The sequence below is a fragment of the Ochlerotatus camptorhynchus genome, unplaced genomic scaffold (genome assembly GCF_037179485.1).
Source record: "Ochlerotatus camptorhynchus isolate MF236.1 unplaced genomic scaffold, CSIRO-AGI_Acam_v1.1 ptg000361l, whole genome shotgun sequence".
NCBI classification, from domain to species: domain Eukaryota; kingdom Metazoa; phylum Arthropoda; class Insecta; order Diptera; family Culicidae; genus Ochlerotatus; species Ochlerotatus camptorhynchus.
The window spans coordinates 5083863-5101108 of NW_027040849.1; the positions used below are offsets into that span (position 1 = coordinate 5083863).

At 40.3% G+C, this 17246-nt stretch overlaps 1 protein-coding gene across 1 annotated transcript; it reads right to left on the minus strand.

The window, feature by feature from the left end:
- Window positions 1-12951: 12951 nt before the first annotated feature.
- Window positions 12952-15084, minus strand: LOC135709580 (DC-STAMP domain-containing protein 2-like). The gene is made up of 4 exons (XM_065231973.1): window positions 14544-15084; window positions 14226-14486; window positions 13952-14165; window positions 12952-13900 (listed from the first exon to the last, which is right to left on the minus strand). The coding sequence occupies exons 1-4, from the start codon at window positions 15082-15084 to the stop codon at window positions 12952-12954; spliced, it is 1965 nt and encodes a 654-aa protein (XP_065088045.1).
- Between the last annotated feature and the right edge of the window lie 2162 nt (window positions 15085-17246).

Sequence of the window (17246 nt, forward strand, 5' to 3'; positions counted from 1 at the left end):
GATTAAGCTGGTTTTCGGATTCAATTGGTTGACGGAAGAATTTATAAGGATCTGAAAGTATCGTCACTGATTTGGGAATCTCGTAAATGCAGCTCCTAAATCAAATCCCAAAACTGTTCCCTTAATTTCTGTGCACTGCAGCATTTAACTCGAGAGCAACTCTTTTCCATCCAGTTCACTATGGTTGTTAAGTTCTTGATTCTAAATTAGCACTCCTCCTTGTGTGACCTAATTTCTAACAACCAATTGTCATCCTTGCCTTCCGCTGCTTGTTTGAAACGACCATAAACTACTGGATAATGCAGCAGCGATTTCCCCTCTGTGTCATTAGGTCATACAGGAGCAGGATAGTACACTCACTCGCAACAGTAAGCTGATCTGGAGCACACTTGTTCCCGATAAGTCACGTACCATTTGAACAGCCTCCCGACGAAGGCACTTAACCCGTTTCGGTTCGAATTCGCTGTATGTAGAACCTATCACATTTACTGTTTCAGTTTCAGTAATGCACATAGGCCTCCGAAAAGGGTTTTCACACGTTTGTCGAGCAGTCATTTGGCATCAAGTGCCCCTTGTATGTAGAGACAGCCAGGCATAGAAAACATGTAGGTACATATTTGTTGAAAAGCACTTAACCATCAGCTTTTTACGTGGAAAACGTGTAAACAAATCCGGAACCAACCGACCTTTCACTGACGATTGTCGATAAAGTGCCGAACCCATTAAGGGATTGAAAATGTTTCGCTGGGTTGCAATGCTACCTTTCTATTTGTGCTGAACATGCATCCTGAATGAATTTGAATGATCAAAATCAATCCTTTCTATTTTCTAGACGAAAGAAATTAAGTATTCTGATAACCAGTAAATTTGAAAGTAGATTTATACCTTCAAAATTTTCAGGAACAAGATCTAGACAGTTTTTGTTTTCAGAACACCAAACTTTAAAAAAAAAAACCCTGATTAATCCACCTACCGGTGACAAGTGCCTTTCACGTGTAATATTAAATAGCTTCATTTCATATTCAGACCTATTCTGCGCGGCGTGTGAGGTGAGGTGACACGCTGTGACTTGAGAAGTAGTGACAATTGTCACCTCGGGTGAGGTGACTCTCTGTGTAAATCAAATGGAAAGTCACCTAACCCGAGGTGACAATTGTCACTTCACCATCAATCACCTCACCTCACACGCCACGCAGAATAGGCCCAGGGGGTAATTAAGTCACTCTGTCACGGTCACCTTGTGTTAAACACATAAAAAACACTCTTCGACTCACTCTTCGACTCACTCTTCGACACACTCAAACACCGTTCAACCAACATGAGAATAAATTTTCCAATATTTTTTGGCAGCACTGCCTAGAGCCAAGAATGTATTCGTTTAATGCCCTTTTTTGTTTTTGTTGATTTTTTTTTTCTGATGGAGGGAGCTCCAACAATCGGTAGGATTCCACAAAAAACAGTTACTAATCATGGAAGCAACCCTCACCCCCTACAATTGGGATTCAACATCAAGCTCAACATTGAAAAAGCAGCCAAACTCAGCCTCTAACAAGCTAGAATATCTGTAACTGTATATGAACGAAGCGTATAATAGTTATCAAATCAATAACTGAAGACAGATATTTCTTTCTAATTTGTTTGAAGCCATTTCGTCGTGGATTCCATATACACAATCCCAAATCAGAGAGATACATCCTACAGCTGCCGCCTGCAAATAAGTTCTTTTTCTTTGCGAAATTCTCGGCAAAATTTAGATCCAGAGATTGCTTTGAAAGGGGCGTGTGGATTGCGACTGAAATTCGTTTGGGATGGATTCGAGAGGACTTTACTGGTTTGAGCCATCAGTATGTCAAGCATCATGACATGAGACCCCAACAAACGATTCAAAGTCACAAATAAGCATATATATTGAATAAATGCTTTATAACAGTGTACAATGCTGAATAAAACGGGTTGTCAAATAATAAGCTGAGAAAACCTCATTTAGATCGATAGATGCGCCTTTATTCCGCTGTTTGCTCTGATTTGATTAATTTACTTATTAAAAGCTATACAAACGATGGCTGTATTCCTGATTCAATACTAGAAGTTTGATCTAATAACATACTGAATAAGTGTAATTTGCACATACATTGACGCTTTAATTCGTCTGTTTTAATTGATTTAAAAACATGCTTTATTATAGTCTAATAATTGTTTTCTAGCTTCATTATTAGATTCCATTGCATTGCTCAACAATATTGCTGAATAAAGGTGAATACAGTCAGCAAAATAGCTCTTACACCATGCTTTGTAAATGCTTTACAAACGGCGTATTCATTCATTGTTCCACAACACTGCTTCAGGCTAACAACAAAACGAAATTGGTAGCATAGTGGTTACCGTTTCCGCTTTCCAAGTAGAAGGTCGCGAGTTCAATCCCAACCTCAACCTTTTTTTTTCATTTATTGCCTCCTAATTAATTTAAATCGTAATCATAGATCGTATCAATCACGACAACCAATTCTTCGATCTATCGTAAAGAATAGCCCAGAATCCATCGAAATTAGAGCGATGGAGAGGTAACATTGGTCTCATGTAAAACAACTATGAATGAATTAATCATTCTCACATCTTCTCGAATTAGCTAGAGCTACGGCTGGGAGTGCTGATAGATATTCAGATTCAAGCTTTTATTGCTTATTAAGCTGCCCATATGATGTATTCTAGGATAGCTCAGATGACAAGGCAAGCGACTGGTGATCGGAAGGTCATGGTTCGAATCCCATCTAACGAAATGTTGTGTGGTGGGTGCGCGTGCTTCGACAGAAATAATGACACAACAATCACTAACGAGAAACAACCCTGCTCTGTGCTGTTCTTATTTTCGGATTAATTATCCCGTAGTTGAATAATCGTTCAATAAATGTATAATAGTGTTTAAATAAACACGAGAATCAAGCGTCTATAAAATAACACCTTTATATCATCGCTGTTTAAGGAAGTAATGAGTCTTATAAACGCTGAATAATCAAACATTTGAGCAAATAAGCTCTGTTACAACTTTTGTAAGTCGAATAAAAGCTTCTCGACATACCTTATTCAACACCAAATATTTCGATGTTGTGGTTGAATAAATTCTCCAGATTTGTTTAAACAAAGCCTGAACAGAAGTTATTATTAAAAATAGTACAAGTATTATTAAGCATGCAGTTGAATAAAATCGTCAATAAGTCGTTTCTTCAATAGGCAATTGTTTGTTGGGAATGTGACGGTTGAGGGAGTACTTTTTGGGATCGGAGTGGAACTCCAGGCATATACATATGTACACTCTTTTAGATATGTGATGCGGATGATGATCAGGGATGAGAATTTGAATTCCAGTAAGTTGTTTACCTAGACGTGTGCTTTTTTGGATTCTATGCTTTCACTGTGCATTATTAAATTTGTAAGTTTTTGGCAAGCAAAAAAAAGAATTCTGTTTGTAAACAAAGGTGGATGTAATGGATGCCAGTAAGCATTCATTTTCACTCAACCTTTTGACAGCTAGGTTGACATGCAGAAACACATTCCGACACCCAAAAACACACAAGGAACACAATTAACACAGGCACAAGGTGGCAGAGTTACTTACCCCCTGAATAGACCTAATTATGTTCACCGGAATATGCTGGAGTGTTGAAGTAGCCCAAAATTGTACTTCGTCAGGAAACCTGGGACCTCACCCTCCAAATGATATGAACGTTCAGAGTGGCTAGATTATTTTTTTCAATAAAGGTAGCTTCTCAAAACTTTTATCGGTAGTTATCGGTAGGTCGACTTAAGAAGGCTTTCCCGATACTTGAAACTTTTGTGAGCGGGGGGGATGACTCTGCTCCAGAACAATACACTGTCCTTCAGTTCTTCTGCTTTAAACGTGTCGAAATCAATGTTTCTAATTATAATCTAAAAATCTGTGATTCTCGGTAGGAAAAGTGAAAAATCGGTAGTTTTGAACCTTTCGTCTGTGAATCGGTAGGCACCGCGAAAATCGGTAGGACTACCGATAAATCTATAGGTCTGGCCATCCTGCGAACGTTATAGATTATTTCGTAGTGCTGCGATAGTTACACACTTAGAAATTATTATTTTTACACGAGACGTAAATCATGGAACGTAAACAAACATGGCATGTAAAATAAAGTGTCCTGAAACTGAAACATTTGCAACTAGACAAACAGTGCGTTTGATTGAATTGATTTTCTCGTCCTTTTCAACTGATTCTTATGTCAAAAGGGCCGCTTGGATGTGTCGGTCTCAGGGCACTGAAATTTACATTTCTTTTTCGTAGTGTGTACTTGACAATTTAGTGTAAAATTGTGGCGTGTGTCGGACAAGAATTGTATCTTCGCGTGCCCCGTAGTGATTTTCTATATGCATAAGTACACGGCCAATGGCCAACCCAAATTTGAGTTTAGTTTACTTATAAATTGCATAAAGTGCAGGAACTCAGTGATTAAAAAATTTGCCTCATGTTTTTCCAGATTTTCCAGGTTTTTCCAGGTTTGTCCAGGAAAAAATCCCAAATATGAGAAAAGTAAAGATTAGATTCACTCATTCTATTGGTACTACTCCTAGACTAAGCAAAATGTTCGTCAATCTTCCTCATTTTCCGGAAGATTTTTTAGGTTTTCCACAGGAAAACATGAGGCAAATTTACTCATCGTTGAGCTCCTGCACTTTTAGCGATTATGAGTTAACTAAATTCAAATTTGGGTCGTTCTTATTGGCCGTATAGGAGAACAGTTATCGCTGCAGCAGGCTCTCGATTTTTTTTAACTCTTGATTTGTTCCAAATTCAAAATAAATTACATTTCATTTTAACCTAGGTAACGGCTACTACAGTAGTTTACCAGCCTTTAGTGTTATGATATATATCTAAGGGTTTTGCATTGTTCCTACCTTGACAATGCAGTATTTTAAACAGGTTTTCTATACCTGCATGTCAATATAACAATTGTCATCTTAAAACTAAAAACTATATCTTTTATAAGTATGTATGTATGTGTTTTGCGGGAGAAGTATTGTAATAGTATAAGCACAAAACGCTTTCCACTCTCCACATTCTGAATTATTTCGCGGAAAACGGAAGAAGGAAATATTACGTCAACCACTCTTTAACTCATTGTTGCAAAGATTTGCTTTTAACTTCATTTTGCACTTTTGCGCACAAAACAAAACTGTATAACGACGAGCCTTTGATGGCATGAACATTTTTCATGAATGCCAGTAAGAGCATTTATTTTTCACAGTTACCAAAAACACTTTTTGTGCCTCCGCTATGGAGTCTATAGTATTGTTGATTGCACGAATTTTTAGACTTCTGCGAGAAGATTTCAGTAACAGTTATGCGTGCGCAGGCGCACTCACTAATACCATAGAGGTAACTCTAAGACCACTGGGTCCCGAAGAAAATCATTATTATTTTTGGCTCACTCAGTACCAGAACAACGGTCCCAAGCAGTCCCAAGCTATTTCACTCACCCCTGCATGTTCTGCATGAATCCACACACCCCTGATGTTATCTGTCAAACTTTCATAGCGAATCAAAACAAACATAGTGTAGTAATAGAATTTCAACTAGAATAGGGTACGTTAATCGTTTGCTTGGGACCAATAGGCTACTAAAGTGGTGAGCCAATTTAAAATCGTTAGTTTCGTATTGATTGTTGCTAATACTACTTAATCCTTATGTCAGACAGTGCAGCAGCAATCCATCAAAACCAAAACAAAACAAAATAAAATTTCTCACGATCTGTCAAATCACAAGCCAACTAGGCTATCCAAGACAAGGAGAGGAGGTCTGGCAATGTGCAGCTTGTTGTTTTTTCCTTCGCTCGCATTCGAATGGAACAGTGAGTTTGACGTCACACTTGTTGTTAAATGGTAACAGTAGGGGAATGAAAGAGACTATAAAATTAGCATTGCCCGATCTTTCTCTTCGACATAGCTAGGCTACGTTTGTGTGAGTAAGAGATATGTGTACGCTGGGTGTGCGAAAATATTCACTGTGCAGAAATTTTCTGCACAGTTGTCTAAGAAGGTGCAAAATGCGCAATATCTATAGTAAAACCTCGTTGCAATTGGCATTGACGGCGAATCTGTAGCTCTTTACTCCTATGGTAAAATCCAGCCGAGTGGCAGGCGCGTAGGCAACATGTCATACAGTGACAGCGGGCTCAGCACAGCCAAATAAATGATTTAATCCCGGGACATGCTGCCTACTGTCAAACGCTGCTGTTAGTATAGGCCTTTTCACTGGCCTGGTAAAATCCATAAGCAAATGTCAGACGAAACATGGCGGACGTTGTACTATCCCTTCACTCCACCGAGAAATCTCATAAGAAACTGTCAATCTTTTCTAGAAGAGACGATTTTTCGACGGTGCCGTCAACCCCAATGATCGCACAGCGCAACAATCGAAAAATAAACAAACTTTGCCTCCATAAATGCTACCATAAATCTGAACGGATCAAGCAAAATGGCTTTAGATAAATACAATTCAGTCTGCAAGCTTTCTTCATAAAAGCCGTTTTAAAACCTTAAGAATTTATTTGGATTTCATGACAGCAAAATAACTTTTTCACAAATGGCCCATGAAAATCAATTTTTATGCCACCACCATAGGTACAATTATTTTGTATATTTTTTACAATCTTCGTTTTTCGTTTATTTGTTTATTTTTTAATTTGTTATGTTTGCATCAACAGCCTAGAAATAGTCCCAATGATGTGTTGTAAAAATAAGTACAGATCATACAGACTAAATATACTACAGTTACAAACGAAAATAACAAGGAAAGCATTGTCAAGTTACTAAAAATGTATAAGTCTAAAATTTTACACTTAGCTGTTGAGCGTCAAGCGCCTTCGTTCAGCAAAAAAAGGCACAGAACCTTTGGCGAACCATATTCCGTGTTAAGTGGAAATCGAACATCGACGATACTCGGTGAAACACTCGCTGCAAGCCGTAAATAGCACTCCCTAAGCTATATCGAAGGAGTGGAAGTCTCAGCATAAGACTGTTGTGTAGTGATCGAGGTTGAACATTAATGTTCACTTGTTGCAGAATTGCTTCGAAGTCGATTCTTCGTTGCAGAGTATCGGCGACGGTTAAGGCTCTGAAAACAGCTCTTCTGATACGTAAGGGCTCGACATTGATCAATTGGCAGCGATTCTCGTAGTTTGGAAGACAAAGTGGGTATCTCCAAAGTAGCTTACGGAGCGTGAAACGAAGAAAACTTTGTTGTACAGATTCAATTCGCTCGGCCCCATTATTGTAGTTCGGGCTGCAGACTGCAGAGCAGCATTCCAACGTAGATCGTACGAGAGAGCAATAGTGCGATTTCAAGCAGTAAATGTCTGTGAACTTTTTAGTAATCTTGAGGAAAAAAACCAAGAGTTCTGGACGCTTTGTCGACGACAAACGATATATGGTGTGAGTATGTCAGCTTTGAGTCCAGAAAAACGCCTAAGTCTTTCACGGAATGCATCCGTTCGATAGTCGTGCCTACTAGTTTATAGTTGAAAATAATCGGTTGTTTCTTGCGAGAGAAAGTAATAACTGTACACTTAGCTGGGTTGACCACCAGTCGATTTAGACTATACCAGTCAGCAAAGATGTCAATCTGATTTTGGAGAGAACGGCAGTCGGAGAGTGAGCGGATGCGCAGAAAAACTTTCAGATCGTCTGCAAACGATAATCGTGGCTCTGTGATAACATGGTGAACGTCGTCGAAATAAGGAGAAATACCAATGGTCCCAGATGGCTACCCTGAGGTATACCGAACTTTGCGCAGAAGCTAGCTGAGCGACAAGTACCCAAAGCTACTGTCAATTGGCGCTCCGTGAGGTATGAACGAAACCATCTCAAAAGATTTTCACCGATCCCTAGCCTATCAAGCTTAGCGATCGCAATTTCGAGGTTCAGCTTATCGAAGGCTGTCGTAAGATCTGTGTAGATAACGTCCGGTTGGGTCCGAGCAATCAAACTGTCTGTGATGCAAGACGTTAGGCACAGCAGATTCGTAGTTGTGGAACGCCCAGTTATGAATCCGTATTGATCTATACTTAGATATTTATTGCTTGTAATGCGCATTTAGGGACTCTATGACAACCAATTCAAAAAGTTTTGATACAGCACTCAGTGACGTGATTCCCCGGTAGTTGTTTACGTCGCGTTTGCTTCCCTTTTTATGAACAGGAAACATATCCGCAGTCTTCCAGCAAGACGGAAAGATGCCGCTGGAAAGAGAGAGCTGGAATATGCGGCGCAGTGGATCTAAAAGACAAGTGATGTTCTTTTTAAGAATAATCGACGGAACACCATCGGGTACAGCCTTAGCTGAAGTCGTAAGTTTAGATGCTGCTCTAGAAATCGTATCTGTAGTGGCGTCGACAACGCTAAGCGTTTGGTTGACCAAAGGAACATTTCTAGCCGCGAAAGTAATGAGATTAGTGGAGAGTTATTCGTCTTCAATCACACTAGCAAATTTGGCTGAGAACAGGTTGCAAATGTCTTGTTGATTGCCAGCAGTTTTAGCATTACAAATCATGGAAGAGGGTAAGCCGACTTCCCTGCCTTGCTCATTTACGAAATTCCAGAAGGATTTCGGGTGTGATTTTCTTCTTCTTCTTCTTCTTCTTTCCATTATTTAACGTCGTTCTCTGTTCCGCAATCTAGTGCCAATCACCAACGGACATCGATTGCCATCCATTGACGGCAATCGAATGTGCAGGAAGGCAGCTTCCACACCTGCGTAGGATATCGCACCCATTCAAACACACATGGGTCGGGACCAACGGCTTTACTTCCCTTCCGAAAGAAGACGTGACCAGAGATGTTTATGCCTCAGAAAAATCCCACCGACCTCGACTGGGATTGAACTCAGACACATTGGGGTAAGAAAGCAGTCACGCTTACCACTACACCACCGGCGCCGGCTGGGTGTGATTTTAGCCGCCGTTGATAGCGTTGAAAACAGAGACGACTTAACCGCTTATAATCGTGGTTGAGTCTGACATAGTAGCATTTCAGCGGCAGTGTGTGGAATTTAGTAATTCTTCTGAGAGTAGCCTTCTTAGTTCTTTTCAACGAGCAAAGATCTTGCGTCATCCACGGGACGCGAGAGTCGATATGGATGCTCTTTTTGGAAACGTGTCTGTCAATGACATATGCCAAGCCGTGAGAAAAGGTTTGTGCAGCAATGTTGACGTCTACAGGATGTAGAATATGCTCCCAATCTAGGTTATACAGCACATGGACAATACTGCGATGGTCAGCTCTACGGAAGTCATATGACCCAGCGTTTGGAGTGCTAATGAAATCATGGACAATATAATTTTCGATCACGATAACTAAAGCACACACTCAAATTGCTCTACCTTTTGATCCATTGGGTAAAATTAACTGAAATTTGGCGCAGACATAGTCTAATGTGTATTGTTTACACTATGTGAGTTTAATTCATCAGGTGCGTAAAAGTTTTCAAAATGGCAACGAAAGAACAGTGCGTGCGCGAAAAAAGTTGGGAATTGCGAATTCCACTGTGTCTGGTGCCATAAAACGGTTCGAAGAACGTCTGACTGTTGATCGGAAGCGAGGATGCGGAAAAAAGCTGTCAGGTCAACGAGAACGAACGCGTGGTTGGGGCCTTTAAACGGAAATCGAACGCCTCAGTTCGAGATGTGGCTAAAAAGTTGCATGTGAGCAATACTTTCGTGCAGAATATCAAAACTCGAGCTGGACTACGTACGTTTAAGGTTCAGAAGTCCCCAAACCGTGACGAGAAACAGAATACGGTCGCAAAAAGCCGTGCCCGGAAGTTGTACGACCAGAAGTTAACGAAACCACACTGCTGCGTAATGGATGACGAGATATATGTGAAGGCGGACTTCAACCAGATTCCAGGAAACCTGTATGTGACTGTCAAGGATAAGTGTGATGTTCTCGAGAACCTCCGGACACAGAAGATGTCGAAATTCACCAAGAAGTTCTTAATTTGGCAAGCGATTTGTACTTGCGGAAAGCGGAGTACACCTTTCGTTACCGCAAGCACCATGAATGGACAGGTGTATTTGGAAGAGTGTCTCCAAAAGCGGCTTCTCCCTCTCCTGAAGGCTCACGACGGTCCGACGATCTTCTGACCGGATTTGGCATCATGCGAGCGGTATAAGGCGAATGATGTCGATTTCGTGCTGAAAGATGAAGAATGTAGAAGAAATGAAGAAAGCATGGGTTAATATGGTTAATATGCAAAAAAAACTGTCGATTCTGAGGTCGTGCAAAATCTTATGGATGGGGTTAAGGCCAGGGTTCGCGCATTCGGATATAAAGGCGAAATAAATTAAATGATCGATTTCAAAACTAGCTTTAATAAACTCTTTTTATTCCCTGAAAATTTGGTGATAATGGAATAAAAACTCGAATTTTGAGAATGAATTTTGTGTGTGCGGATTTTAAACGGTACACTCTTTACTTAAATAGTTTTAGAAATTCATCTGGATTTTTTTACGATCAGTTTTTATTTGAATAATTTTGATAAAATCGGATGGTATTTATGAAACCTTTTCTATCTTGATTGATAGTTTTTCTAGGGAGTTTAGCAAGCAGCTAAGGAAAATGGCTCGAAAAAGGTTTTAGTTGTTGCCGATAGCTTTTATTGTAGCTTAAATGCGGGTTTTAAGTGGTTCTCAATGCGTTTGTCAAACAACCTTTTTGCAGTAAATCAATCTTGAAGAGCTTCGAGAATATAGGCTTCGGAACCTTCTCCAGGATGGACCAACTAGATATATTCTAGTCTTAATGAGGTTTTGGTGGATGGTTGATCATCTATCGAGGATACGAGGGTACAAATAGACTGGAATTCACATGCCCTCGCTAACGTTTCTGTCAACTCGTCCGAATTCAGGTCCGATAGGCCGCTGTCTACACACAGTGCTTCGACAAAGAGATCTTTGTGGAAAGCCTTCGTCTTCCACTTCCACACGCTTGATCTCATCCGCTACAGGTCTCCGTTAGCCGATGATATATCGGATTGCCTGATGGTCGCTATGGGTGTACCCCAGGCACACTCTCCAGTTCATATTTGCTACCAACAACGAACTGCAGAAAGTGCCGGTATGTGCTGATGGTTGTTCAAACTAACTTCCAGCTATGCCAGAGCATCAAAAAGACTATATCATCTTGCGTTGGTACATCAAAAAGACTATATCATCTTGCGTTGGTACATCTGCTTCTCCAATCCACTGCCCAAGCATTGAAATCTCCTCCGATAAGCTCTTCGGTCATTCCGAAGATTCAAAAACATCAGGTAAGTTCTGTAAACTAAAAGAAAGTTCAGAACTTAAGGAAGCTTAAAAGATCTTTAAGGTTATTTTCTGAGAACTTTAGGACTTCATGACAGGTCCATTAACTTCTAAAAAATTTCCGATATTTTACAAGAACTTAAAAAAATTTAAGATAACTTCAGGTATCTTTAAGTATGTTTAGGAAAAGTCAAAGAGCTGTGGGAAAGTTATGAGAACTTCAGTACAGTTCCCTGAACATAAAAAAAATTGCGAAATTTTGGTAAATTCCAAAAATTTCAGAAAAGTTTTGAGAACTACAAGGCCGATCGATCAACTTCAGAAAAATTGCAGAATATTACATATGTTCTAAAAACAAAGTCCAGAAAATTTCAAGAAAGTTAGCAGTCCCCTGAACGTCAGGAAATTTGCGAGAACTTTAGGAAAATTTTGAGAACTTTATGAGTGTTTCCACGCCAAATAACGAATCGGAAAAAACTGTAACTTCTCCGATTTACATAAAACTTTGCATAATTGCGTGTTGTGGGTAATCATTCAAATATTTAACTTTTTTTTTTTTTTCCTTTATTAACGAGATTTTCAGCCTTAGGCTGGTTCATCTCTACGATCAAATATTTAACAAAAATGCGGCCATTTGGATGTTCTATTTTTTTCCAAATTGCCTTTTTTATAATTTTTCAATAAATTGTAGCATGAAAATGTCATTTCTGTTTGTAATGACATCTGAGACAAAATTGTAGGGAAAAATAAAGTCTTTCTGGAATAAAAAATTACATGGTATTTTGTTTTAGTAAGTAATGAAAAACTCAAATATTTCAAAAAGTATACCTTCAATTGTTTCGTTTTTTTTAATTTCTCATGAAAAAAGTAAACCTTTGGAATATTTAAAATCATGAACTCTTGAAACTTGCCAAAAATCACGGAACATAAACTTTTGGTTAGTTTTTTAAACATTTTACTTGAATGGTTTTTTGTTTTTGTAATTTTGTACGGAAAACAATTAAAAAGGTCGTAAATATTGTTTCCTATACAAAAAATATTAAAAATCGGGTTAGTGTTCAAAAATTTACCAAAAGCTAATGTACTACGATTTTGGACAATATTGTTAAGTATCCAAGGTTTTCAATATTCCAAAAGTTTGCATTTTCCATAAGCCTTTTTTTATAAATAAAAAAAATTAACAATGACATTTTGATTTTTTTTTTTCTCAAAATTTCATAAAAACTTTTACTTTGTATATTTTGCTTAAATTTTCCCTGCAACTTTGTCTCAGATGCCTTTTATATTAGAAGTAAAGTTTTCGTGCTTCGATTTATTGAAAAATGTTGAATACGCCATTTTGGAAAAAAATGCAAGATTATATTAGCAAAAATTTCAAACAATTTAGCAAACACTATGCAAAGTTTCCTGAAAATCGGAGATGATCGAGTCAATTGGCGTGGAACTACTCAATATTTAGATTAAAGTTCAATAAATACTATTCATTTGGTCTAATAGTGGTTCACAGGTTTAAAATTGACGATCCTACAGCACTCGTCAGGCAATAATTCGTTCTTCTTCAGATGAATCCCTAAAAATAACGGAAACTAACGATTGTCGATGAACTTCCAACAAAGTCCACTCATAATTACCTTTCAACTGACACATCACTCTGATCACTCGAATCCATCGGTTCCGAACAGATCGAGCACACATTCTGGATCTCCAGGAAACACTCGTAACAGTACGTCCCAACGCATCCCGGTCGCAGACATCCAACAGCTTCATTCTTCGCTAGTCTTTCACTACATAGAATACACTTCTTACCATCACCTGCTCCAAACACCTTCCGACAGATCCAAAACCGATTGGTCTTCGCTCTTATCACGTCAATCCAGTTTCCTGGCTTATGATCTCCTTTGTCAAACCTCATCTGCCGTCGAACAACCTTGACAAAGGACTCCCTCTTCAGTAGAATATCGTTGTACAACCAGGTGGCCCTCTCCCGTGCCCTCTCCGGATAGTATCCTCTCATGATGAGCTGCCGAACCCGTAAGCCGTACGGTTCCAGTACTATACAGATCCAACAGAATAGTAGGAGCAGACTTATTTGCAAGTACCGAACATAGTTGGGAGTTTTTGGATCTGGGGCGCATCGTTCCGGATCCAAGATGTCCACGTGTTTGACCATCGGTTCGAAGGCTCCCACGATTCCGCGGTACATATCGGCCACTATGCCCGATCCGCTCACCTCCAGCGTGACCATTGGAGGTCGTTCGATGTCCGATTCTCTCAGAGCGGCATAGCGAATTGTCGCCAGTAGCCAGTACAGACAGTAATCGGCAGCGATCAATCCCAGAATCTGAATCGAAGACATGAACAGAAACACGGCAGTGCGAGCGATTCGCAGCTTCTCCTTTCTGATTAGGGAAATCGAGTTCAGGTTGATGAAACGGTTTCGTTCCTTGCGGGTCAACGGCAGAATCGTATCTCGGTTCATCCCACGACGATGCTGATCAATAGCCAAAAAGTCGTGACTGATGTAGAAGTTATCAAACGAGTCCTTCGTTAGGTATTTCATTTTATATCTTACGGATCTGAAAGGAACCTGTGAGTTTGTGGATGACCTAATGCACGGTTCAGATTACCTAATGATAACACAAACGAAACAAAAGCTTGAAACGACAGTGAAGACATTGAAGAGACTGAACAGCAATTTGCTTCTTTCGTTGATTTCCCGCGTGATTTCGTTGGTTATTTGGGAGTAATTTTTCGACGAATTGGTCGTGAATTCGAACGCATGGTCGAAGTCGACTTTTACCCGGAACATAACCTGTATTTTGTGTATGAACGCTTGAAGTTCTGAAATGATAAGGACATTTGTGCAAGACACGCCCTATCGATAATGTTCAATAAACTAACTCTGCTCAATCGCTTCTACGATGTTGTCACTGGCAAAGTCGATCAGTTCGCAGATATAGTCCATGACCTTAACGCTATAGCAAACGACTTTCGCAACGTGGGTCACCTCACACAAGAATTCCATTGGTCCCAGCTTGCGCTTGCAATCTTCCACCGCTGATTCCAACGCCCGAAAGCACCGTTCAAACGGCGATCCGGTCTTCTGATTGCAAACAGCAACTACGTTTCCCAGCCACCGGTATCCAGCCTTGATGCTGCTCACTGCAAGAAATTATCGTCATTATAACTCTTCTTCTGCGTTAACCAAGTCCATCTTACGAATCCTCTTGACCAGCCTCAGAATCTCCATCAAAATCCGTTGAACTTTCATGAAGGCTCGCTCTACCTCGTTCAAAATTACTCCGATTGCCTTTTTCAAAGCCAAAAATGGGACCTTCACCGCTTGCAGAGCTTCGTGGATCGCCACCTTCAGTCGATCCTGGCTGCAACTGAGTGCCTTGCCCAGGACATCAATGTTGGCGATCGTATTCCTCGCGGGACCATTGATGGCCAGTACAAATACGTAGGCAACCGTCGCTGCCCGCCCCCGTTTACCCAACACCTGCGGGACCATCAGAAGGATAACGCACTGGAAGCTGGAACTGCAGCAGGACAAGATGGTAAACAGAGTTCCCAAGATGGCGGCTACGATGCACGTGGTTTGCCGATCGATGCCGAACTGATGATGCAGCAGGAAGTACAGCGTGAGGGTTTTGAAAAGTCCTAGGGCTAGGCCGAGAGCGAATTGGGTCGATTTCTGGCGTAGTTTGGATTTTTGGACCGATTGAGACGTGCGCCAATGTTGAAATGGTTTAGACATTTCAGACAGCCGTTTTGTGTGGCTCTGGTAAACAGACTGCTTTGATCATGTATTAACATCTAATGGAAGCAGCATGGATGGTTCAAAATATCGATCAATCGATGTCAATTTAGGTCCTGATCATTCTCCCAACATTTTAGTTCATTTGGTTGCGATTTAAAACTGCTCTTGTAACAAGTTTGTAATAGGAACCACTATTCAAAAAGTGAACTCGTCATTGTCCTTCTCCACAGACAACATATCAAGAAGACTGGTAGGTCTTCCGTTTTCACATACGTTCGCTGTGAGACAGGCACAATCGCATCATCTGCCGCTCATAGGTAAATACTATTGCTTCCATCTTCGCTCAAGCGTAGCGCTACTGTATCTGTCACTTAGATTCTGGCAAAGCATTTTTGATATGTTGTCTTCGCTTTCTTTTTAATGATTTACGGATAAATAGGATAGATAGATACGGTCAGTGCAGTGCATCTCAACCAAATGAGCTCAAATTATGGGAGAACTAACAGGACCTGATTGAGCATCGATTGAGCTGGGTGGAGCAATATCAATATTTTGAACCACCCATAAATCAATTTCCAATTCAAACTCGTACATCTACATTCCACGAAGGTCTACGTATAATATTTGATCCTCTCCCCATGGCACGGTGTAAGTTAGCTTATGGCGCGCACAAGCTACATACGTTCTCACTATTGACATAATTGGGTGCCACTTTGCAGCAGCACGATGACCATTATGACTATCTGCAACTAAACTTTTAAAGCCTCGAGTCAATCAGCAGCGGCTTTCTTGAGTGCAGTATGTACCACTCCTAGTCACCACAAAGGAGCGTTGAAAGATCAACTCTTTAGTTGCCTTTTAATTGTATCTCATTTGCATATTTCAACTCCGACAACCCTACCAGACTACCAGGATCTGAAATGGGCGGAACACGCAACTAGAAGGGCCACCACGGCGGCGCGGTGACTTTAAAAGTTTATGTCCCACTTCTTCTATCACACGCTGCTAATCCTCGGCGGTGGTGGTGCACGACAAAATCAATGGAAAATTGAATTTATAGGTAGCGTCCATCTGGGCACACACTTTGGCTTCAATTTAATTATTTGTCGAATATCGCAAGACCGGCGTTCACCGTCAAATTCAAGGGCAGAGGCAGAGGGCAGTGATTGGGTGGCGGCAGTTTAAAAGCTTGAAGTAAACAAACGGACCAAACACAAGACCAATTAGGTGCACGCAAAATTTGCATTTATGGTAATATTGCCTCCCCTTTGGTTGCACTTTGTGACTGTGATGTAGACAAAACTCTGTTAGATACCTATATAGAACTAACGAACTGGCGGGCGGGGAGAATGGTGGTGACAGCGGTGTGCGAATCTTGGAGAAAATTGGTCCTGCGAATGGGCAGAACCAGACGACAAACCGGTGAGAATATCGGCTGGTTTGCTCTGATCTCAGGGGAACGATGGGTGTAAATTGGTCTGAACACAGACAAACCGACGTAACTCTTTGAATTTTTTTTTTTTTAATATCGTCACGAAACTTACTTACTTAATCTCGTGAGCTATCCGCGGAAAAAGCTTGTCTAGTCTCCATCAAAGTTGCATACAAGTTCGATAGAATGATTAGAAACGTATGTGTACGAGGATTGAAGAGAAAGAGTAACGTCTGTTTTTCTGTGGTCTGAGTTTGTGGTTTTTGTATTCTTTCGACTAGAGAGCAAACGACTGCATTCTTCAGACATGCAGATGAGTTTTGTTCGGTCGTAGGATAACTTTTGCGGGATAGGAAATTGAATTAATTTGATTGAGTTTGGCAAACCGATAAAAAGAGAAACTATGTGCTTTGAGCTGTCGATATTATCGGTACAGTTGAAAACCGGACAACCTCACACGCGACAATCGAACAATCTTGTGCTGTACGTCAAACATAGTGTCGAACATTGTGTCGAACATAGTGTGCTGTATGCAAAAATTGCGCTGTATCATTGTAAAAATTGAAATAAATCAACTATAGAGCATGTTTTGGAGCTCTCAGATGAATCAATTTATCAGGAAAAGTGAAAAAGTAATCCACTTTCTATGCCTCACGGCAAAATTCTGCTCACGACACTCTGTTTTACCACAAACGAAGTTACAGACGACATACTGGCGAAGAAATCC

Coding starts and splice junctions, on each gene's coding strand:
- LOC135709580 (XM_065231973.1), bottom strand. CDS start 15,084: ATGTCTAAACCATTTCAACATTGGCGCACGTCTCAATCGGTCCAAAAA. Junction 14,487..14,543: donor GAGGCTGGTCAAGAGGATTC/GTAAGATGGACT, acceptor AATTTCTTGCAG/TGAGCAGCATCAAGGCTGGA. Junction 13,901..13,951: donor TTCGTTTGTGTTATCATTAG/GTAATCTGAACC, acceptor GGTTCCTTTCAG/ATCCGTAAGATATAAAATGA.